Source organism: Pituophis catenifer, unplaced genomic scaffold, assembly GCF_029215685.1.
Source record: "Pituophis catenifer annectens isolate HBS135680 unplaced genomic scaffold, rPitCat1.0.hap2 SCAF_1, whole genome shotgun sequence".
NCBI classification, from domain to species: Eukaryota; Metazoa; Chordata; class Lepidosauria; order Squamata; family Colubridae; genus Pituophis; species Pituophis catenifer.
The window spans coordinates 34,836,495-34,860,920 of NW_027256881.1; the positions used below are offsets into that span (position 1 = coordinate 34,836,495).

Below are 24,426 nucleotides of genomic sequence, written 5' to 3' on the forward strand. Positions count from 1 at the left end.
TCTGATAAGCATTGCCAGACACCAACATTTAGATAAGAGTAATAGGAGTATATGTCTTTCCTTAACTCAATCAGCAGAAGCCTTATTAATGTTGACTTTAATAGATCTCTTGTGTCTAAATGTTTCTCAAATCTTTCTCTGTGCTATGGCATCAGAATAGAGTCTACAGGAAATAAAAGGTGTAAATTAATCATGGACAGAGATCCAACATCTCTGAAGTCCTCTGTTGTAGTTATTATTGGTAATTGATCATGTTTGCAAGACATTTTCTGACATCTGTACTCTAGCTGTTGTCCCAAATGTTTCATTAACCTAGCTCCCCTGAATACCAAGAAGCTGAGCCAGGCTTTATGGTTTAATCAAAGACATTTGGGAGTGATCATCTCCAATCTTTCTGGTGGAGATGGAGATCTTATTAAGACTACTACCTGCAACAAATTCATTGAAAAGACTCGGAAAATGTTCTGGATTCACAGTCCCAGAGGAAATCAGTCACATTTATTTTCTACTCCAGCTGAGGTTATGGGTAGTTTTAAGGTTCAACTTCTTCAAGTAGTGATTTGTCTATGACAGTGGTGTCAGAGAAAATGAAACTTTCTCTGTGTATGGGTATCCCTAAAAATATAGCTTGGGGAAGATAAGTGAAGCGGGATTTTAAGTTTAATTGAAAAACAAGAAAGAAAATGCATAATGGGGAAAGACTGAGCTAAATATTTAGCTAGTTACTCTCTCCTAGAAGGAGACTCAAATACAAAGGGTCCATGCATATGTGCATTAGGATTAAAGAAGAACCTGTATTAGTAATATGCTTGACCATAAATCTCCCTTGTTCTGACTTTGAGATCATAGCTGAGAATAGGTCACCACACCGGTGCCTCTATCTTGGGGCCAGCTTTATTTATTTAACAGTCAAATTTAAATGCCATCCAGCATCTGAAAGTCAATGTTAATTGGATGGATTTTAAATTGATGTAGTTATTTTCATTGTCTCAACTTCTGTAAGCCGCCCTGAGTCCCTCAGGAGAAGGGCGGCATATAAGTACAATAAAACAAACAACAAACAAACAAACAAACAAACAAACAAACAAACAAACAAACAAATGTAACAGTGAGCTGAGCAGCATATAGATTTAATAAAATAATAAATAAATAAATTCCAATGTTTTGGGGCAGCTTCTGGCAGAAAAAAAGGACATACCCTCCTCTATTCTGATTCTTTTGGAGAAGGAACCTGCAGAGCTTCAATGGATCCTTCTCTTCTAGTCATGGGTCTCTGTGATCATTTCCCCTTTTCCTGCCAGAGAAAACAGAACCTTCCTTGGCAATCTAGGTTGTTGTTGTTGTTGTTTTCTTTGACTCCAACAGGAAGGCATTCCACAGACTGATATTTCTATGTGATTGCAATGCTTCCCACCATGGATTATATAGCCATACTTGGCTAGTGCACAGTTGCGGTCTTCCACACAAAGAGGAAGTCTGTGCAATCAGATTTTTCATGTAGAATACTGTCAATTTCAATACTTTAGTACAATCTATGGAAACATTGACTATATGACACTACAAAGTCTTATAATATACTACTAATTTATCACCCACCATACCTAGAAAATGAGAATTGAACACAATTGAACAGAAAAAAATAAATTGGTCTTTATGGGAAAAAGAGATCATATTTCATTATGCCTAATTCTCAATAAAATGTCCTTATTATTGCATTTTTGTAATGTGAAATTGTGAACATAGTGCAATAGTGCATTAAATTCAACATTCAGATATGAGATAATTTACACAGCAAGTTCTGCATAGTTATATTTCAGTTCAAAGAAGGGAAATTCTCAGAACTCAATAGACTGATGAAAAGAAAACTCAAATGGGAAGCCAAAAGAGCAATCCCACTCTAGAAAGCTTTGCTGTTGTTTAAAATCCCAATAATAGAGACTCTGACATAATCAAAGGTTGATTTTGAATAATTTTAATAGCCATAGAATAAAAGAGCAGGCCCTCTTGTGGATAAGAAACTGAGTAAAGAATAGAAAACAAAGAGTAAAAATAAACACTCATTTTTCACAATGAGTACAGTTAACCCCAGGATTCTGTCTAGGATCAGTGCTTTTTAAACATATTTATAAACGACCTGGAATCACCTGTGCTTAGTAGAATAGCCAAGTTTGCTGATGACACTAAATTGTTCTGAGTGATAAAAACAATAAGGGAGTTTGAAAAGCTCCAAAGGAATCTCTGCACATTACTGGAGTGGGTATCAAAATGGAAGATGTGAGCAAGTGAAAAATGATGCTCCAACTATTTATAAAGTAATAGGATCAGAAGTTATAAGGAAAGAGTTCATGGAATGAAGATGTCAACATAGTTCACATCTGTTTTTTTTTAAAAAAAGGGCAAAAGTTTGTTAGAGACAATAGAAAATTATATTGGAAATAGTGATGCCAATATTATAATGCCCTTTATTTAAATCCCTGGTGCAACTACATCTAGAACAGCAGTTTCTAACCTTGGCAACTTTAAGCAAAGCAGGCTGCAGAATTCTGGGAGTTGAAGTCCTCCAGGCTTAAAGTTGCCAAGGTTGGAGACCCCTGATCTAGAATATTATGTGCAGCTCTGTTTGCCATACCTCAAAAAGGATGTAGTAAAGCTAGAGATGGTTCAAAGGAGGGCAATTAAGAAGCTCAAGGGATGGGGCAAAATCCCTCATTTGAAGACTTTGAGTCTAGAAAGGAGGCTTCTTAATCCACATGTAGGGTTAAGACAAAGAAGATGGTCTGGTATTCCCATCTCTTTAAGAACTTGCCACAATTTGTTGTGATCCATACAATCAAAGGCTTTAGCATAGTCAATGAAGCAGAAGTAGATATTTTTCTGGAACTCCCTAACTCCCTAGCTTTCTCCATGATCCAGCGTATGTTGGCAATCTCTTGTTCCTCTGCCTCTTCGAAATCCTGCCTGTACTTCTGGTAGTTCTTGATCCACATACTGGAGCCTAGCTTGTAGGATTTTACATAACCTTACTAGCATGTGATATGAGTGCAATGGTGCAATAGTTTGAACATTCTTTGGCATTGCCTTTCTTTGGAATTGGAATATAAACTGACCTTTTCCAATTCTGTGGCCACTGTTGAGTTTTCCAAATTTGCTGGCAAATTGAGTGTAGCATGTTTACTGCATCGTCTTTTAAAATTTTGAATAGCTCAGCTGGAATACTGTTTCCTCCACTAGCTTTGTTGTTGCTCAAACTTCCTAAGGCCCATTTGACCTCACATTCTAGCACGTCTGGCTCAAAGTCAGTGACCACCCCATCGTGGTTATCAGGGATGTTAAGCTCGTTCTTGTATAGTTCTTCTGTGTAATTTTGCCATCTCTTCTTAATCTCTTCTGCCTCTGTTAGGTTCCTGCCATTTTGGTCCTTTATCATGCCCTTCTTTTCATGAAACATTCCCTTCATATCTCCAATTTTCTTGACAAGATCTCTGGTCTTCCCTATTCTATTGTTTTCCTCTATTTCTTTGCACTGTTCATTTAAGAATACATTCTTATGTCTTCTAGCTATTCTTTGGAATTCTGCATTCAACTGGGTGTATCTTTCTCTTTCTCCCTTGCCTTTCCCTTGCCCTTTCTCCCTTGCCCTTCTTTCCTCATCTATTTGCAAAGCTGCTTCAGACAACCATTTTGCTTTCTTGCCTTTCTTTTTCTTTGGGATGGTTTTAGTTGCTATCTCTTGTACAATGTTCTTCAGGCACTCTGTCCATAGTTCTGCCCATAGTTCTTCAGGCACTCTGTCTATCTGATCTAATTCCTTAAATCTATTTGTCACCTCTACTGTATATGTTGTGACCTAGGCTTACTGAGTCATTACAATACACAATTAGTCCCAAACAAACCTATTTTATTGTAACAGCTGAGAATTATGTTCATTCCCAGCTGAGTCCCAATTAGTTGCAAAACAAGTCCTTCGGAAGAATCACCAACCTTTATCTTCTTTGTCACCCTGCCAAAGGACTTACTTGGCAAAGCCCCATGGAGTTCAGAAACAAGCAAGAGATGCCAACTTTAAACAGAGTTAGCAACGTTGCTTTCCTGCAAAAAGTCCAAGTGCCTTTGTTTCTCTTTTAAGCCTTATGGGAGGGGCCAATCATCTCCTGGCCTTGCTCCTGAGTTGTCCCTTTTGCTTTAGCTGCTCTTGCCTTCTGGCAACTCTGCACATGCATGCACTAGGAACAGGCTCCCCCTGTTCCTCTGCCTCTCTGTTGTCTGACTCTGGGGGCTCTGGAGTCCATGCATCACTCCCAGATGGGCCTGGCCCCATCTCTGCCTCTGATGCAGAGCCCTTGTCCGGACCTTCCCCAGACTCCAGGACTGGCCCATGTTCCTCCCCAGCTTCCTCACTGTCTGACTCCGCTGCCAGCTCCGCAGGCTGCTGGCGGACCACAACAGTATATTCATCAGGGATATGATTTAGTTCATACCTGAGTGGTCTAGTGCTTTTCCCTACTTTCTTCAATTTAAGTCTAAATTTTGCAGCGAGAAGCTTATGATCTGAGCCACAGTCAGTTCCTGTCCTTGTTTTTACTGACTGTATAGAGCTTCTCCATCTTTGGCTGCAGAGCAAACAGTCAATCTGATTTCTGTGTTGACTGTCTGGTGATGTCCATGTGTAGAGTTGTCTCTTGAGTTGTTGGAAAAGAGTGTTTGCTATGTCATAACATGAGGTGATGACTTGGCTGGTTTCAAAAAAGAGTTGGACCAATTCATGAACATCATAAGAGATCAAGGGTTATTAGCCTTGGTATCAGTGAGTAGCTTTCAAAACCATCTGTTGGGAGACTAGTAGGTTTCTTTGTGCAGTTGCTGAGCTATTGTAATATCAGACTGCTGGGCTAGATGGTCAGGAATCTTATCCAGCAGAGGACCCCTTATGTTCTTACGTTATATATGCAGAGGTGGGCTTCACATAATTTAACAACCGGTTCACCCAGAATTGAACATGTGAGTGTGTATGCACGCATGCTCACTTCACTCATGCGCATGCACCTTGCGCACATGCACGCTGCATCAAAAACACAGCAATTGTATAGGACGGGATAGCTTCGATCTCTCTTGTGCCTTGCGCACATGCGTGCTGTGTCAAAAACACGGCGATTAAATAAGACAGGATAGTGCAGGGACGGGTGGGCGTGCCAAGCCGCTGGCCATAACTACCAGTTCACCAGAACCAGTCCGAACTGGCTGAATCCCACCCCTGTATATATGCTATGCATGCCACATTTTTACTATACAAGAATTGCTTTTTAGACAAAAACACTCTCAGTGCTGCACAAAGCTGTGAATGGCTACATGACAACTCTTTCAACAACATTACACTTTCCCAATTGAGATTATTTACATTCTACCGGTTCGTGATCATTTTGCTATGCTCTCAGGCAATTAGAAATCATATTGATGGGATTATGTCAAATTGTATGCAATTCTTAGAAGCATTGATGACATTTTATCTTGTTCTTCCCTCCCACGGTCCTTTCTCTTTTCCTGTAACTCTCAGATCTGTTTTATATGAAGAAAATCCTACTGCACAAAGACATGTTCGCTCATATAATAATGACTGTAGTTTATCCTTATACCTGTTTTCCCCAAAATAAGACATCCCCTAATAATAAGCCCAATCAGGCTTTTGAGTGCATGGCAATAAGACCAAGCACTTATTTCAGGGTTCAAAAAAATATAAGACAGGGTCTTATTTTTGGGGAAACACAGTACTATGTAGTCAATCAAATTTAATTATGGCATGTTGCAGAATAAATTTATGTAAAGATTTTGAACTGAGAAGCACATTTGCCCTGCACTTGATTTGCATCCCACCCCCCACCCCACCCCCTATTAGCTTAAAAATAAGTCAGTGAAAGCCTGAGAAAAACCACCACTTTCTCTCTTTAGGACTAGTTGAGGCAGAGACTCCCATTTGTATGGTTATAAATAAAATCACATCCTCTGAAGAACCTGCTTATTTCTTGTTTTAGAATATTAAAACTTTTGGCAGAAGTCCAGGTATTCCAATGTCTCTTGACTTTTCTATTACCGGTAGACAACACTGATGGGGGCTGGGGGTGGTGGAGGAGGGGGCTGTAACTAGACCGTCAACTGAATTTGAAAACTCTTCAGTTAAATAGACATGGTGTACCACCCTGTGGCAAACTCCTGCTATTACACATGCAGGCACTTTCAAAGACAGAAGCATGGACGGCAAAGAGAGGATTGTGAACAGACAAAATGTGCAGCTTTAAAAATAAAAAAAACTAAAGAATGTTCATACAGGTCATGCGGTTTTTGAAAAGAGAATAACAAGCATATGCAAGTCTATAATTTTAAAAAAAAACTCTCTAGAAGTTTAATAAAATGCTTCAACATACATACATATACATATGCACATGCATACATACACACATACTAAATTCTTTTTCCCAGTAAGCTGATGAATTTCTTAGTTCAAGTTGTCTGTCTTTTTTAATCCTGTTTTTATTATTTTTATAAACAATTCAAGGCAACTAATATAGCATGATTTAAGCAAATTCCACAATTTAATTTTCTGAAACACAGACCTTGAGCTGCTTTGACCAATGTTAATCTGATGTACTCACAATGTTATCTGGCTATTTTTCCTGCAGATATCTGTAATATTTATTCAGCACATGAAATATTGGATGTTAACCTAGAGCAGGGGTGTCAAACTCAAGGCCCGCGGGCTGAATCTGGCCTGTGGAGTGCTTAGATCTGGCCCATGGGGCCACCCTGGAAACACTGAAGGACCAGCACACAGTGCCTCTGCCAGCAAATCAGAGCCTGGAGGGCCACAAGCTCATTTTTGCTGGCAGAAGGCTGCAGGATGATCCCCCCCAGCCCTACTCAGGCCACCACAGGTGCCCCTGACATGAATGATGTCGAGCTGACCATACCCAACCTGACCATGCCCCCCCCCCGAGATCAAATACAACCCTGATGTGGTCCTCAATGAAATTGAGTTTGACACCCCTACCCTATCTGGAGGAAGTTATGCTCAAAGCATTTCTTTTTCCCCTTATTCAATAATAATTGTATCCCAAATGGCCATGCATTGATATGATTACAACTTTTGGGATTCCAAAATACAATAAATCCACCCTCTTCTTCAGCATTATCATACTACCCATGTGTGCCTACTGATAAAAATTTCTAGCCAGTAAGTATAACACCATTACAGTTGTTGCATTGCATGAAATAAAAGAAAAGGGCAGCAAAAGTATATGTTTACTTTCGTGAATAAAACTCCTTCTGGAGAAATAAAGGAGAAGCGTGTTGAATGGAATGAGGTATTTGTATAATATGAGAACCAAGGGTTATAGTAAATGCTCATTAATTGTTATATTTTAATTTAAATCAGGAGCAAAGCAACATGTCCACTTTATCAAAGAAGTAGTTTGGTCTAGTGGTTCAGGTTAGAAACCAGGAGACTATGAGCTCTAGACCTGTCTTAGGCAATAAAAGAAGTTGGGTGACTTTGGGCTAGTCACACTCTCTTAGCCCACCATGTCAGGCTCAGGAGACAAACAGATCGGTCAAATTTTTGTCACAACCAAATGGATCCATATTTGTTTGATTTGAAAAAATAAATAAAAATAAAGTGGATCCTGTACTTGCAAGAACAGTGCTATGAAGCAAAATAATTTTTCTGTACTGGATCAAAGCAAAAGGTAATTTTTTCATTCAGGATCCTGTAGTAGCCAATCTAATGTTCCTAAAGTCAAAACCTTGAGCACTATTCCTAATTTTTATAATTTTCACAAGTTTCAGCCTTTTCCTGCCTATTTCCACACAGTAGCCGACATTCAAAGATACGCTGCTTTTACGACTTCGAAAACAGGAAGACTTATTTAGCTAATTTAACTAATATTACATAGGGCAAGAGGAACAGAGAATTTTTCTAATACACCTCCCTCTTCTCTGAAAATGGATGAACTATCACAAAGGAATATTATTTCTTGTCTATCCTCCCCCTTCTAATTTGTCTGATGTCAAGCACGGCAAACAATATCCTGTTGTTCTATTCATGCTCACTCTTTCTTGGCAAGCTCCATTCTTCCAAGTGATTTCGTGGGAATAATAAGGGATGGCATTTTCATTCTCGGCATTTGCACAGAATTAAACATTTGGCTTGAGACCCAGGAGCTGCAATATTTATGCAGGAAAAATGGACTGTGATTACCCTGCTTTATTTGGTCTTTGAGAAATGCTCTGCAGTAGAATCTTTCCTAGCATTAGCTCCAAGCCTGAGAGGACAGTTAGAAAGCTGTCTTCCTAAAAACTTCTTCAATATTACCATGTTTGGTTTTGTAGCTGGTGCTATAATGAAATGGCTCCTACAGAATGCCATTCATTTTATAGATTTCTCACTTAGATTGTGCTTTCATATTGCTGGTAAATGTATGCCATTTGTTTGCTGTAACTTTTAGAGGCCACTTGAAGCCTTGAAACAGGAGATTCAAATATCTTGCATTAGCTGTAATTGAGTATAAGTAATCTCTGTGTTTCAAGTTTAATTTTATTTTATAATTGGAAGCTAAAAAGAATTTTCCTTTTCATGTAAGAGAGTTCATAAAAGGTGTGGGCCATGGGGAGAGTGAAGAGAAGGAAGTTATTGCTAGTTTTATTTTATTTATTTATTTTTTTGCTCTCTCTCTCTCTCTCTCATCCCTGAAGTTGGTTATATTCTCAGATGGGCTGAACATAATAATCTTAGAAGTTGTAGTGTTCTACACTTATTTTGCTATTGTGAATTTTTGATTATGCTGAAAGTATAAACATCAAAGTAATCAGTGGATGGGCTTTTGTTTGTTTATGGCAACACTAGCAGATGGCAAAACAGATGTCATGGCAGCATAATTTGGCTTTTCTCTCTTTATATTTTATTGGGGTTTGCAGTACATGATTACCTTTTGGCAATGGCTTTCACAGGTGTTCATTTTCAACGGGGTAGGAACAGCAATAAAAAGGGCAATATGAATGAAATGAATTTTTCAGTGTGCCCCACACCCTTTTATTATCTGTATTAGATGAAAAAGGGGGGGACAGCCAAACAGTTTACATGTCTTCAGTTAAATAAAACAAGTATCAATAAATATTCAGTGTGATCATGTGATCACTGTAATAGACTTCACAACTAACAACAACAAATACAGAAAAAAAGTGAATAAAGATAATTTACTATCATCTAGCAGTCATTATGCTTATATTCTCTGTGATACTAAAAAAGAATTGATATGGGACTTATTATGAAACCACCATGTAAACTGGCTATGGCAGGAATAGATTGCAAGCCAGACAACTTGGTGTTCTGATCCAGAACACCTCTTATTACTGCTTAATGCTGATCATGTGTGCTGCCCAACTTGGGTGGCCTATCAGATATATTCCAACATCTTCAACAGGAAATTTTAGATGGCTACTCACTGACAGATCTGTGTGCATCATGAAGCATATCAATATCAATATTGTGTGAAAATTCTTCTGTGCATTACCAAATTCATTTGTTGTTGTTGTTATTAGTTGCGAAGTCATGTCTGACCCATCGCAACCCCATGGACAACATTCCTCCAGGCCTTCCAAAAGTATTTTGGCCACCTAACGGATCTGGCCTTCTAAAGAAAGTCAGGGTTGATCTCCTCTAGGACTGACAAGTTTGATTGCCTTGCAGTCCAAGGGACTCGCAGGAGTCTTCTCCAGCACCATAGTTCAAAGGCTTCAATTCTTTGGCGCTCAGCCTTCAAATTCAAATTCATTGGCAAACCCATTTCTCCATTTTTCATAATCCCTGAAATTACTATTATTTACTTTCAGGATAAAGCTTCTGAAAACTTACTGATATAATTCCTTCTGCCTCTTCTACCCCAGCCCTTAAGGGACAATTGCTCTCTTGTGTACTTTAATAAAGCCATTTTTTCCCTTTATAACTGTTGCATTACTAATGCAGAAATGATGGTAAAAACTTTTATTCCCTGCCCTACATGCTGCAAGCTGCCTAATGAGCAAGATAATATTAAACATTTTTTCCTGTTGTTTGGAGCATAACTTTCTGCTCTGTTGCTGTTTGGCTTTCCATTCCCTTTGGAATTGAGACTAAGAGTGAGAATAGGCCTACACTATATATCATCTGATCTGAATGAAGTATAAAAGCTGGTCCACTTATATTGTTCAGGGGCGGTGACCAAAACCAAAATCCAAAGCCATTCCAGGACATTATAATCAACTACAATATTATTGCCGAGGCAATTAAAGTATGAAAAATGGGTCTAAAACATGTGGCAGAGCAGAAACTGATGCCTTGGCCAAAAGAGGGGAAAATCCACACAAAAACAAAACAAGAAGAAACAAATATATCACCACCATTTAATTTACCATTATACATAATTCTTTAACAAAAAAATTAGGCTTATCATATTGTCCAGACCTGAAGGACTGTATAATATGATTTATAACCTGGTTTTCCATAAAACCTATGCCAAATTTCATTATGAGCCAAGGATGGACAATGCACAAGCAGCCACAATCCCCAGTCTATTGTACCACAGTGCCCTGAGAATGTGTAGCTGAATTCAGCAGCTACAGTACCAGGTCTATTTTTGTTTTTAAACATTTTCCCTACATTAATGATTACAGTGGACATGATTAGCCCCTGGGAGACACAATGCATTCTTTGTGATTAAAATATCAACACTGCCTTTTAAATGCTTGAAAATATTTGTCACTCTGTGACATCCCCATATCCCTGGATATACCTTGTTGCCATTGATGTCCATAGTATTTTTTTAAAGAAAGAAAAATGGTGTTGTTCATAATAAAAATTGCCTGTTCCTACGACTGAATGAAGCCTGTTCCCATTATTTGAGGGGAGGGAATGGCATGTATGCTTGTTAACCAGTCTTTGGAGTTTAGTAAGTCAAGTAATATTTTTAAATGTATGTTTTGGGGGAGGCTAATAGATAAATAGAGAAGGCCAAGTTATACATACTGAATGTGCAGGCCTGGAGTTCTCCCTCCCCTCAACTCTCTTCTTTTATTTGTTTTTAATGATATTGGGATGTTTATATTAGGAAATGGTAAGTAATTGACTAGTAGATGAATGCAGCATTTGAAACAGATAGAATATTCAGCAATCTATTCTTAGGTGATAAACTTTATTTTGTTTATAAATGTATGAATTGCTGTGGAACCATATATAAACAACAGAATGTAATATTGTTAAGCAGGCATTTGAAGGGAAAATGTAAGCATATCTTTCATTTGATAATTGTTATGTTACTGCTGTTGTTATTTTCTGTGAAGTTATTGGTGTTAAATTCTTCTTTAGAGTCTGGGTAGAGTTTAATGAATAGAAACAGCCATCCATCAGATTAATCAGAGCCTGCCATTTTTATAATACAGACTGCCCAGTTCTTGTCATATCTCCTGTTTACAGTGTTGAGGAAAGCAGTTGGAAACAGAGTTTTATTATGACTTGTATGTTCACTTTGGTGCAGTGCAAGATTTGTAAACCTGGCTTAATATATTGGGATGCAACTCTTGGTATTTTCCCCCCCATGCTTTTCACCTTGCAGAAATCTAGGATGGTAAATTTCTTATCATTTTTCTGCTTCCACTTTCAGAGGCAACTGTTCTAAGCTATGATGGAAGCATGTTTATGAAAATTCAACTCCCTATGGTGATGCATACAGAAGCAGAAGATGTGTCCTTACGGTTCAGGTCTCAGAGAGCATATGGCATTCTGATGGCCACGACCTCCAGAGAATCTGCTGACACATTGCGTTTAGAGCTGGATGCAGGACGAGTTAAGCTAACAGTCAACCTAGGTAACATTCTCCCCCCCTCCCATCCTAAAATTTACATTTCAAACATCCTTTTTTATCTTTGCCTGCTAGCATCAATTCAACAGCCTGTTTGACACTGAAAATAACCTGTCTTTTATATATGAAATTTGTACATATGTGTGTATGTGTGTGTGTGTGTATTTGTAATATTATTCCATTATTTATTTATTTGGGTTTTATAGTTTTTTATTTTTTATTTTTGTGCATTTCTTTTCAACCCACTACAATTAATTTTGAGCTGCAGCCTGTTCTAAAAAGAGAAGACCAGCACTTCAGTGGTGTTAATGAGGTATTCCATTTTGGGGGGAAAATATATACCAAAAATGATTTATCCTGACAGATATGTCCTTATTGCTAGAAATCCAGTATTCCTTTAGCACAAGGTACAAGTGCTTTTTCAGTACCAAGCTCCACTTCTGTTCCTGAAAAGATGTATTCCTGGCTTTGTGTTGCATTTGGCAATCTCTCACCATTTATACAATCAGTGAAGAAGTAATGCTCTGTGGGAATACATGTTATTGTTAGTATTGTGGATGAGGATAGTCTGAGAGCGGTCCAAAATAATATAATAATAAAATTCTTGGCTTTTCTGTGTGGCCTTCAGTCAGAAATCACACCTAAGTAGGTTACTTGCAAAAACAAGGTTTATTGTCAAAATGTTCACAAATATGTCAGAGCCATCCTGATTACAGTTTTACTGTTTCTAGCAGTCTATAATACATTGCAGTTTATGTAAAATGTACACACAAGTATAGAAATAAGATATCGTGCAAACCTAAACCACGATTACAAGTGACATGTTTGTTTGCTATGGTCTTCTCTCTCTGTAGCAGTCTGTCATTCTATGTTATCAAAACCATCTTTCCTCCCTTTCTGTTGTTCCTTAAAAATGCTCCCACAAACTTCATATTAGTTTTTCTGTGTGTCACAAATAAGACAACCCTTCAATGCCCAAAGTCTGCGGCCCTTGGCAAACAGCCATGTGAACACGAACCACACAAACTCTTCTGCAGAACCAAGATCATGTCTAGGGTTTTTGTTTTTTGTAAACAATTTTGTAAACAAATTCCTTTCTTCATTCACAAACCTTATATAGGTTTTCTTGAAGAGCTTCCTTTTTTGAGAATATTTTCCAGATCATTTATGCGGCATATTGAAAAGCTAACCTGAGGTGATTTCTCTTTTAATTCGGAAAAAAAAACCTAATAGGACAGTTGATATATTCAAATCCCATTTCTAAGGAACTTTGAATAGTTGAATTTTGATTGTGTTCAGATTTTTAAGTGGGGAATTTTACCTAGAGCCCTCTTGTGGCACTTTTAAGTTACTGCAGGCAGCTAAATAGTTTTGAGTTGAGAAAATGGCAGGAGCTAACAATGAAATGGGGTTTATTTGAAGAGAGCTTTCTGTAGACAGAGTCACATAGGGGATGTTCCTTGGCTGTTTGTAACCACTTTTCTGATGCGGTTGACGACACATGACAAACTCAGCTACATGGAAACAAAATCTAAGCTTTTTTTTTCTTTAAATGTCTATAAATCCTCAAAGACCTTGAAGAGGAATAATTAAAATGATGATCATCTGAGCATAAATCATTCATCCATAGAAAACCTAGCAGAGTATACATACAGAAGCAATGAAACAAGAGCAACGGTTTTCTTTTTACAAGCCTTATTCATCCCGAGACGCAAAAGTCACTATTGAGGCTTCGGTATGGGAAAACAGACAAAAAGCAAGCCATCAATCATAGATTTGATTCAGAATAATTACCCTTTGAAAAAAAATAAAGACTACATGAAGGAATCACTTTCCAGCTATTTATGAATTGTTTAAATGGAGCTACAGATATTCCAGAAATTGAGAAGCAATCTAAAGTAGTTGAAGTGTGGCTTTTTAAATTTTGAAAAATATATCCTCCTTTGAGGCAATACCAGTGGCCCAGAATGTGAGATTTTAGCCTTGGCAAGCACTATTCCCCATTGTGACGGAGCACTTTTTGAAATTATAATGGCGGTCTCTTTGTTCTTTCATATATGGGAGACAATGTTGCAGCCAGCTTAAATCCACTGACTGGAACAATTGCCACAAACCATTTTTGTCACTTAGATTTGTCACCATGTAGCTTTGTTTGAAATTGGCCATTTTTTTTGTTACCCTATTATCACTTCTTCTACTTCTAAAGTCTTATCACCATATAACTGCATACTCTGGCAATACGGAAAGAATCAAAACATATATAGTGGCCATGTTTGCATGTGTCTGTCCCCGGAAGGGTGGAATGTGATTTTACTGGATGTCTGCAGCTAATACTTTGAAGGATAAATTTTCATTTCTCATCTATTCTTCCCCATCTAGACTGTATCAGGATTAACTGTAATTCCAGTAAGTGCCTATTCAAAATTTTTAAATTTATTATTCCTCCATTATGAAGTATTTGAAATCTTTAGATTTTATAACATGCCGCATATCATTTTTGCATAGTAGAATGACTTCCATGGGATGGGGAGGTACCTTGGGGAAAAAGTCATGGATACAAAAAGAAACCATAACATAAACTCTGTCATAATCCCTCCACACACACCCAAATAATGCTTTAGAAAAATTTCAAGAATGTTGGCAGGGATTTTTGGAGTTTCAAAAAGATTTTATTATTAATATCATGATGCGGTGGCCGTGTGGCGCAATAGTTAGAATGCAGTACTTCAGGCTATTTCTGCTGACTGCCGGCTTCCAGCAGTTCAGCAGTTCAATTCTCACCGGCTATTTGACTTCCTATTGCAACATACTTAAAAGCAAAACCGCTACACAATCACTTCTAGATAAGCATTCAACAATTATTTTCCCAAATTAAGAGTTTTCTCTGATTGCTTGAATGAAATGAAAACTTCAATGAATATTTTAACAATATTAAAGGTTATATTTATGTATTGGTTTCTTTTTGATCCTACGGTATATTGTTTTTATTATATGTCTTGCATCATTTTTACTGGTTAAACTGATAATAAGTTTTTAATCTTTCTGATATTATTTGGATTAAGATTCTATGTTCTGAAAGAGGATTGTGGACTGTGATTTTATTTTGAGTCTGTGGATCTCCCAAACATACTATAGTAAGTACAATAGATTTTATTTTTCCTTTTGGGGAAGGATGTTAAATGTTGCAGCTTTTACATAGTCAGTGTACATTAATATACAAATAAATGACCAAGGACATGACAAACTTAAACCTAATTATATCAATTTCAATGGAAGAATTTTAAAAGTGATTTTAGCAATTCCACTCATAATAAAATTGAAAGATTCTAACCTTAACTAGATTATGTTTTCCATCAAACATTGTAACACAATTGCATCAAACATATTGTAACACAATTCAGTGGCACTTAGTAGATTTAAGGAGAGGGAAAAGGAGTGCTTATTGAATTACTGCCAATGGTACTCTGGATTTTTGCTTTGGAACATTCAAAATCTAAATTTTCTTATTCAAAAGGAAAATCAAATACTTGCATAATTCTCCTCCAGTTGCCTTCTTGTAATGGGTAAACTGCGAATTATAAATTTTTATGATACTTCCACAAGCAAACAAAAAACAAATGACTAACTGGAATACTAGCAAGAAAAACGTCTTCATTCCAAATACTTTTTGACAGAAGTTATTTGACTTCTGATATAATTGCTAATATCAATCAGTATAATTCTAATTGCACTGTGTTAGTAATATTTTAAGGAAAAATACATTTTGAAAACATGAATAGTGATACTTAAAATTCTGGAACTAAAATTAAAATACAATTTCAAAGTAGTTATTTCTTTGTTTTTATCTCAGAACTGTATATGCATGTGGAGATCAGGCTAATCTCTTCCTTAATGGCTTTTAAAAGCTTATTAAAAACTGAGCTTTTCTGGATACCATTCCAATACTTCTCACTTATGCCATCATTAACTTTTTTATTTTTACTGTTATAGATATGTGGTTCTTAATTTTAAAAATGTACTCTAATTAACTTTTTTGTTTGTAATTAAATTGTACTGTGGATTTTTTTTTATCATTTCATATGTTGTATGAAAATCATAAGAATGAGAATCATAAGAGTGCAGTGAGATAAAAATGTAATAAATAAATAAATACATCATTTAAAAAGGAACATAATGTTAATCTTAAGAATAAAAGAAAGTATAGTTTGCCATGGACACAGTAAATAACTAATTCCTGGCCAATCTGATGGAATGTATTATTGTATTCCTTGTGAGCTGTTATATTCTTCCTTCCCATGGAAGGAAAAAATTGTTCAGAAGTTATCTATGGAAAACAAAAGTGTGTATCGTTTTTGTTGTTGTTGTTGAAGTTTATATGACTGTGAAGATAGTCCTTGATTTTGAGCCATGGTGGCACAGTGGTTAGAGTACAGTACTGCAGGTTAGCTCTGCTGACTGCCGGCTGACTGCAATTTGGCAGTTTGAATCTCACCAGGCTCAAGGTTGACTCAGCCTTCCATCCTTCCAAGATTGGTAAAATGAGGACCCAGATTGTTGGGGGCAATATGCTGACTCTGTAAACCGCTTAGGGAGGGCTGTAAAAGTACTGTGAAGTGCTATATAAGTCTAAGTGCTATTGCTATTGCTATTGATTTAGAACCATTTGTTCAGCAACCCGGAGCCTCCCCCATCCTGAGGCACCCCATATTGCACATAACATCCACAACAGGGAAAGTCAGCATTTCTTGCTTAATGACCATAACAATTTATGACTGTAATTTTAAGCAGAATTGTGGCCATAAGTCGAGGATCCCCACCCATACAATGTTTTCTAGTGTGCATCACCTAGGTTACCATTAAAGTATACATTTCAGCCATTAGTAATGGTCTGATTGGTACACAATTAGAATACAAAGTCTTCATGCAGACAGACCATTTCACATGAATGATGTGTTAAGGGAAAGAGTGTGAAATACTTCCATGGTCAGGTGTATAATCCATGGTCAAACTGGGCATCACATCTGTTTTGCTGAAGATAGAACAGCTGACTCACAAAGAAAATGTAAGACTGTTCCAGTTAATACATCATCTGAGGAAAATTTTGAAAGAAGGTAATCTAAATCCTGAAACTGAACATAAACAAATAATACTGTTGATTGCATGTAATGGTCCAATATCTCTTTTGCAATTTTCTGATTTCTAACATTTTATAAATTTAATCTGAAATAAAAATTTACAAGTGTGCAAAATGCATGTCCAACTTTCCATAATAACTAATTTCAATTACAAAATTCCATATCTTAAATTTAAAATAAAACCTTTCAGTTTCTGATGTGATATTTTCATTCAATACTTTATGGTATTTTTCAAATGCTTGCATCTTAGCAAGCATTGAAAATGATAAACTGTAAAACATCATATTCATCCTTTTGGATAACTATTTGCTGTCAAATGTAAATTTATGTTAAATATATATGTATTGGTGTGGGTGTAATACATATAGAACTGTAAAATCTACAGTGGTTATTTGATAATCTTTTTATGGTTTAGGTATACCTGTAGAAAATTTAATATCAACATTCAAAGTAATGGGGGAGTTTTAATTCTATACTCTGACTTTTTTATTTATTCATTATTATATTATTATATATTATATTATTATATAGTTACAGTATATCCTTTATTTCAATTGTATTTTATCACAAAAACCATTTAGCAATGATATGTGAACTAGAAAAAGTCATTATTCAAAAATGCAAGTTAAAAACAATAGAAAACCAATTGAAAATTAAAAATCTGGTACAGGTATCTAAATTGTTCTTATAGAGACAAAGAAACACAGCCCCTGAAGACTATGTATCAGACCTGCCACAAATTTAAACCTCTAAATTGAAAATAATCCTTTGTTCCATTTTTTGAGAAAGGTATATTTTTATTAGAGGTCAAATATATTGCAATAGTACATAGCCAGAACTGAGATTCACACACCAAAATCCCTACATTGCAGCTTCCCCTCCTTTCTCTTTCTTAACTGTCTCTCATTTCCTATCCTAAGATAACCAATTAAAAAATCTTGCAAGTGCTTTTCCTAATGGTCAGCATGCTCTTGTATGCTGCTCTCTCCTTCTTCCAGCTGGATGACCTTGCAGCAGCGTCTCAAGAAAGCACAGCATCTACTTTCAATTCCCCAAGCATTCTTCCCTTCATCTCCCTTCTCCATAGTTCATGGCAGACTGTCACAGCATATCAGCAATGCACAAGCAAGCATGAGGTGGTAGCTGACACTATGTTCTACAGCATGAGACAGGTTGCCTGTGATAATAGAAGGATATATTGAGAAGATTCTCTCCTGTGATCTTAATGCCTGATCTGAGCTGATTTGTCCAAAGAGAAGTGGTTCCTCAGATATCCTGAACCAAGTTATTCAGACTTTTAAAGATTAATGCCAGGATGTTAATAAGAGTTACCTGATAATAACAGTTGGCAACTATCACATTTCTTTAAGTAATTGTATCATTGTATCCTTGTACCTTACACTGGTGGGTAGTATAAGTACCATATTTTGTACCATTTGAAATTTCTGGACACTTTTCCATGTTAGGGAAAGGATCACATAGGGAAAGATAGATATAATTACAGAATTAGAGATCAACCTTTTCAATGACCAGGTATTATACAAATAAGAGGGAGAGAGTGGGGGGAGGGAGAGGGGGAGGGGTAAGGGGAGGGGGAGGAGATGGGGAGAGGGAAGGAGGGAGGGAGGGAGGGAGGGAGGGAGAGAGAGAGAGAGAGAGAGAGAGAGAGAGAGAGAGAGAGATCTACCACCAGACTTGATAATGACTAACATTTGTAGCATTGTTTAATGAGCATCAATACTGCAACAATGAATGTCTCCATTTTGTATGGATATATGAAGGACACTGAAAAAAATGTTACTAATGTTGATCCTTCTAGCTGCAGACTACTTCTTTGGGTGAACTGACATCACTGGTGAATTTAAGGAAAAGAATAATACTTATTTTTTTAAAAAAAAAGAATGGGTAGGAGATAGAATGATAGCCACCTGGAGTGGGCTGTCATAAAGACGAATGAAAAATAAGCGAGTAAATTTTGCAATCAGAAGGATTATAATATCTAACTGGTTGTGGATATTCTTTGAAGAATTATATAAGATTGTCAAATAATGTGGGAGACGGCTTTTCTTTTTCACCATGTAACTTGGCATTTCTTCCATTTATATTGTAGCAGATGAAATTGTGATATGCCACACATGCCACGCATTCATGCCACAAATGTAATATAAATGTGTACTCCTATTTTTGAGTGTTTTAATGGTGCAGAAAAAGCTCTTGATATGACACTTTGATATATATTGTTGCTATGAAACTGAGAATCTTTTCTGTATGACAGGACAGCTTTTCTACTTTGGTGTTATTATAAAGTGATAAATATCTAGTTTTGAAAAGTCAAATTCTGGTCTTTCACTGGTTGCTTAGATTAGAACATGATCATATCTACAGCATGTGAGAATAAAGTTGTCTCAATCTTCAAAACCCATTGCTGAAATGTCATCATTTTAATGATGTCATCAGCTTAAATCATTTCCCAATTTCATCATGAGCACTGTGTTTGCTTTTAACTTAGAAATAATATTATCAGATTATAACTAAGATATTCCCTCTAATTTTTTGCATCATTGTTTTTTTACCTTTATCTTCCTATCCTTTATGACTGGAAGTATAGAACCCTCCCATTTTACTGTGACAAATCATATAAAGGTTAAGTGTGGAATGGATAACTGGAATAAGATTGTCCACTGAATGAGCTTCATGATTTCAGTCCTTAAAAAAGCATGCTTGTTACTGCAGCATGTGGAAATTCAGAAATCAATTAACTGTTGAATTAGACAGATTGACAGCTTCATCGTCAACTGCTGTTTCTTAATATCCATTACTTTTTTTCTTTTCTTTTCTTTTTATTTTTACAAAAGTAAAGAAAATAAAGTGAAAGGTAGGCAAACTATTTTGGGAGGGTAATTGCCCAGCTTCACATAAGAGGTAGGGAAACTAAACATGATAAATAATAGTATACATTATAATTTGAAATAATTGATTATTTTCATTTCTGTCTGCATGGAGCTATGTACAAGAATGATTTCAGTACTTTTAGTTTGCTCCATGCTTTATTTATTGGGTTGCTGAATGTTAACTGCAATGGAGGAACTTGAAAATATGAAAATAGCTCTTTGACTCCGTTTTCTTTGTTTTTTATTCCCAGGCAGATTGAAAGCCTGCCTGGAGTACTCATTAAGAGTGACAAAGCAGTTACCAATAGCAGCAAGGATTGCTTAATTACTCTTTTAAAATTCTTGATAGGCAGTTTTACTATTTTTTCTAAATTCCATTAAAGTATAAGGAGAAGCATATGGGTTACTTTAAATATATATTAACATTTCAGCTTTTGAATGGTGACTTATGCTTTTACAAACTAAACATCAAATATTGGAACGTAATCATTTCTCACCCCCCCACCTCTCAAAAATTGAAATATATATATATATATATATATATATATATATATATATATATATGTGTGTGTGTGTGTGTGTGTGTGTGTGTGTGTGTGTGTGTGTGTGTGTGTGTGTGAAAATCTGCAAATAAATATTCAGCCTCTGGTCTCATTGAAAGTTTCAGAATAGCTGGTAAAAATCATAATCACTTTGTCCAGTGCAGAAGACAAAGGTCCAATTTCATCTGACAATCCAAACAGGAAATTAATCTTTTCCATCAATTTAAGATCCGAGATCTGCTGTTCCATACCTTGACATTAACTCTCTGCAACTATTCAGTCAGGATGTGATTAAGGACTGAGGTAGGAAGACCTTTTGTTTCTTTCCAATTTCAAACAAACTTATCTAGTTAAAGCTTTTTGACAAAATAAGCCAACTACAACACAATTATTCCATTGCATTTTGCAGATCTCTCAATTATATGAGATAGTTCTGCAATGTCAAGTTGTACAAAAATACATAGCTTAGAAATTACACATAGAATTTGCGTGGGCAAGTGGCATCTCCCCTCCCAAATTTAGGGTATAGAAGATATTGTGGGTCTAATTGCAAAATATACATATCTAGGTGAAAATTGATACAAAACTTCATACAGTTTTTCATTCAAGAAAACCGCATAAATGTTTTTATGAATTTTCATTTATTTTTAAAATGATAGAAAATGGTGTGGTACAAACTTTGAGCTGAAAAAGAATAATATTTTTAGACAATGAAAAATAGACATTTTTCCATTTCTGTGTATTAACTTCTGTTCATTGTTAGGTTTCCTTGTTTAAGGAAAGCATTTTGGGGCAAGATTAACAGCAAGTGTAATATCAGCAACAAGTAGACCTATAGAGCTCACTTTAACTAATTTGCACGTGAAGCAGGATGCAAGCATATTTCATCCAGTTCCTTACAGTCAGAAATAAATGGGGATAAATAGAAGTTCCAGGAATCTATTAATGAAATTAATCTTATTTAGTCTATGTTGACAAAATGCCTTTTGATCAAAGTCAGAGTCTACAAGAGTCATACTTGTGAATTCGTTATATTTGGAAATTCCTTACTTTGGGGACCCAACAGATAAACACTGAAGTGTGACATCCAGATGGATTGACAACCAGAGTGTAGATTCCTATAGGAGAGTTCATAGGGAGAGACAATTTTTTTTAAAATTTGATTTATATGCCGCCCTTTTCCGGAGACTCAGGGCGGCTTACAATGTGCTCATTCTTTTTCCAATTCTGGAAAAAGATCAATATGCTGTTCATTTTTAATCCTATCAGATATAGTCTATAAACTTATTTTTAAGTATGAATTCTTAAATGTTTTCCCAAATAAACAAAATATAACCATGACTTCTTTCAAACTAGGAAACTTATTTGGAGGTTTGAAGCCTTTCTCCTTCTCCTTTATATCTATGCTATTTATTCCATCTCCTCTGTTTTCCAAAATCCTTTCTGTTTTTTCCATCTTCCTTTTTAGTGCAGAAATTGTCTGAATGTCTTTGATGTTCTACTCATTCCAACAGTATTATTATCAGCAACAGTTTCCACATTCATCAGCCACCCAAGGAGTTTCTTCCATATTATCTTATCAGCAAATGTTAGGGAAGGAAGATCAAACATTGATGTACAGATACAACACTTTTCTCAGCTTGCATCTCTAAAAGAGGCAGAAATTTAATAAAGTCCATTTGTCTCCTTGATATCTCAAGCTTTCAGTAATGCATAAGAGATTGCCATTTATTTTTCTGTGGATACTGCAACATTTTACTTGAGATTAAATTGACTAATATATTATCCATGTGTTGCCTTGATAGGATTTATTGAATAAAAAGGACAAAATAAAAGGCATCTGGATAATGCCTCCTTTTACACAACTTATCTATGGATAAATAAAAGATCTCAGAATGTGGCAAATCAGATTAGGTATTTGGCTGGTGAAAATAGGGTTCTCTAGGCCTTTGGTATAATCTTAAACTGTGTTTTGATCTTATTATTTTATCTGAAAAACCATATAATAGCATATGGTTAAAAACAGATCAGGATGCTGGGGTGATGTAAATAGCACATTCAACCTTTGGCCTCTGCTAGTGTGAGATAAGTTTCAAAACAGAAGATCCAACAAATCCATCCCTCTGTTATTATGTATAGTTCTTTTCTCTTGCTGATGGAAAATGTGGAATAGAAATCCAATAGCACTCGACCATCTACAAATATATATATCAAAATAGAAATAATATGTCACATTGGAAGCAAAGATAATTCAAAAGTAGCATTGGCTAAAGCCACAATAAAAAGGCATTTTGACTGTTAACAAATAATAATGATGATGAAAATCAAAGTTGAAAAGTTATGGCATAAACCAGCCACGGTGGTCTCAGTGGTTATTGGCACATGGGTGCCATACCAAAAATCTTGAACAACACTTAGACAAGTTGCACAATGATTACATTTCCATCTGTCAATTACAAAAGGCCATATTGTTTGGATCTGCATATCTTATTTCTTTACTGAAGGAAGACAGTCCAAGGATCAAACACATCTCCCAATGAAGAAATACCATGGCCTTGGAACAACAAAAATCCCTCTTCTGTGAACTCAATTAATTATCTTCAGGGAGCAAGGATAGTTTTATTAGAGTATCTCCTGCTAAATTTAACATTCAAATGGGTTTATATGTTTTTTAAAAAGCATTTATTTATTAATTTAGATATTCATACAGCCATCCATCTTTCAGGAGTGATTCGTTAAAGATCTGTGGTTTTGAGACCATAGAAATCATCCTTAGATGATTTTTAGATAGTTAAAACCAAGAAGATAAGCATTTTTTAAGTAGACTGATAAATTTGGATTTCTGTATATGCCCCATCTCTCTGCAGTTCACTAGGGAGAAGAACTAACCAGGACTGGTATTTCTGTGTTTTCAACATTAAAACAAAGACTCTGGAATAATTCTTGAGAGAAACACTTTTTGTAATTCCGCTCCAGACAAGGAGAATACCTACAAGGGCTCCAGTCAGTTGCTCTTTGCAAGGAGACCACAAGACAGCAGTTTAAACTGGTGGGTTTAAAGTTCTGGCAGATAAGGATATAACCATCTTGTTCAAACCATGGCCAGCACCTTTAAGGACACTTGGGTTTCCATTCTTCCATTTGAAATCATTTTCAGAAATTAATTGTTAACTGTGTTTCAGATGTAAGGAATATTTGGTTCAATAAGTCTGAAAACACCAGGTGAGTTTCCTTCAAACCTAAGCAAAAGTTTTACATACAAGTTTTAAGACTTTTTTTTTTTTTGATACACAGCAAAAGGGTGATTAGAGCTTTGATTTTGAAAAATTACAAATGGACTAAGGGTCCATATGGATTTGAAATTAGATTTTGGAATTAATTATATAAATCCTTCCCTTGGAAAATGTTTTTGTTTTGAATTCTTTGAAAAAAATGATAAGCTTGGAAACAAGGCAAAATCATAAGGAACTAAATATTACAATTTAAGGAGAGGAGTTCTTAAATTTGAGTTACTAATACAGAATGAAGTAAACAACATTGGGCATTGATAAAATTTAGGTCCATCTTTCAATGGACCTAGAAGTTAATTTAAAGAGTGTCTGCCTTTATAGACAGATTGTGTTTACAAGATGCTATGGAAGAGAATCAAGTTTTTCTGAACAAGACAGAATGTTCTGAAAGGGGATTTAAAAATGACAGGATCCAAGAATGATATGAAGAAAGATACTACATTGGACATACAAAAGAAATTTTCTGGTTCTTAATAATTAAAATGATAAATAACTGATCAAGAGAGTGACTGGATAATTTCCCTATATTGGATATACAAAACAGGTTTGTTAAAGCTTTGAAGAATTTTGTGAGAAGGGACAAAGAAAAAATGAAAAGAAAGAAAGTTTTAGGACATTGACAAGACTAAAGACAAGACTGGCGGCCCCCAGGGGGAGAGCCTTCTCTGTGGGGGCACCTACTATCTGGA

At 36.0% G+C, this 24,426-nt stretch overlaps 1 protein-coding gene across 19 annotated transcripts in view; it reads left to right on the forward strand.

Moving 5' to 3' along the window:
• Positions 1-24,426, forward strand: part of NRXN1 (neurexin 1) — a 952,284-nt gene that overhangs the window by 401,655 nt on the left and 526,203 nt on the right. For 11 of the 19 annotated variants that reach the window (XM_070932260.1, XM_070932263.1, XM_070932252.1 and 8 more), the window contains 2 exons: positions 11,682-11,885; positions 14,259-14,285. In XM_070932260.1, coding sequence (XP_070788361.1) covers positions 11,682-11,885; positions 14,259-14,285 — 231 coding nt within the window. The remainder of the gene's footprint in view (positions 1-11,681; positions 11,886-14,258; positions 14,286-24,426) is intronic. The other 8 variants (XM_070932257.1, XM_070932267.1, XM_070932251.1 and 5 more) reach the window with 1 other exon arrangement.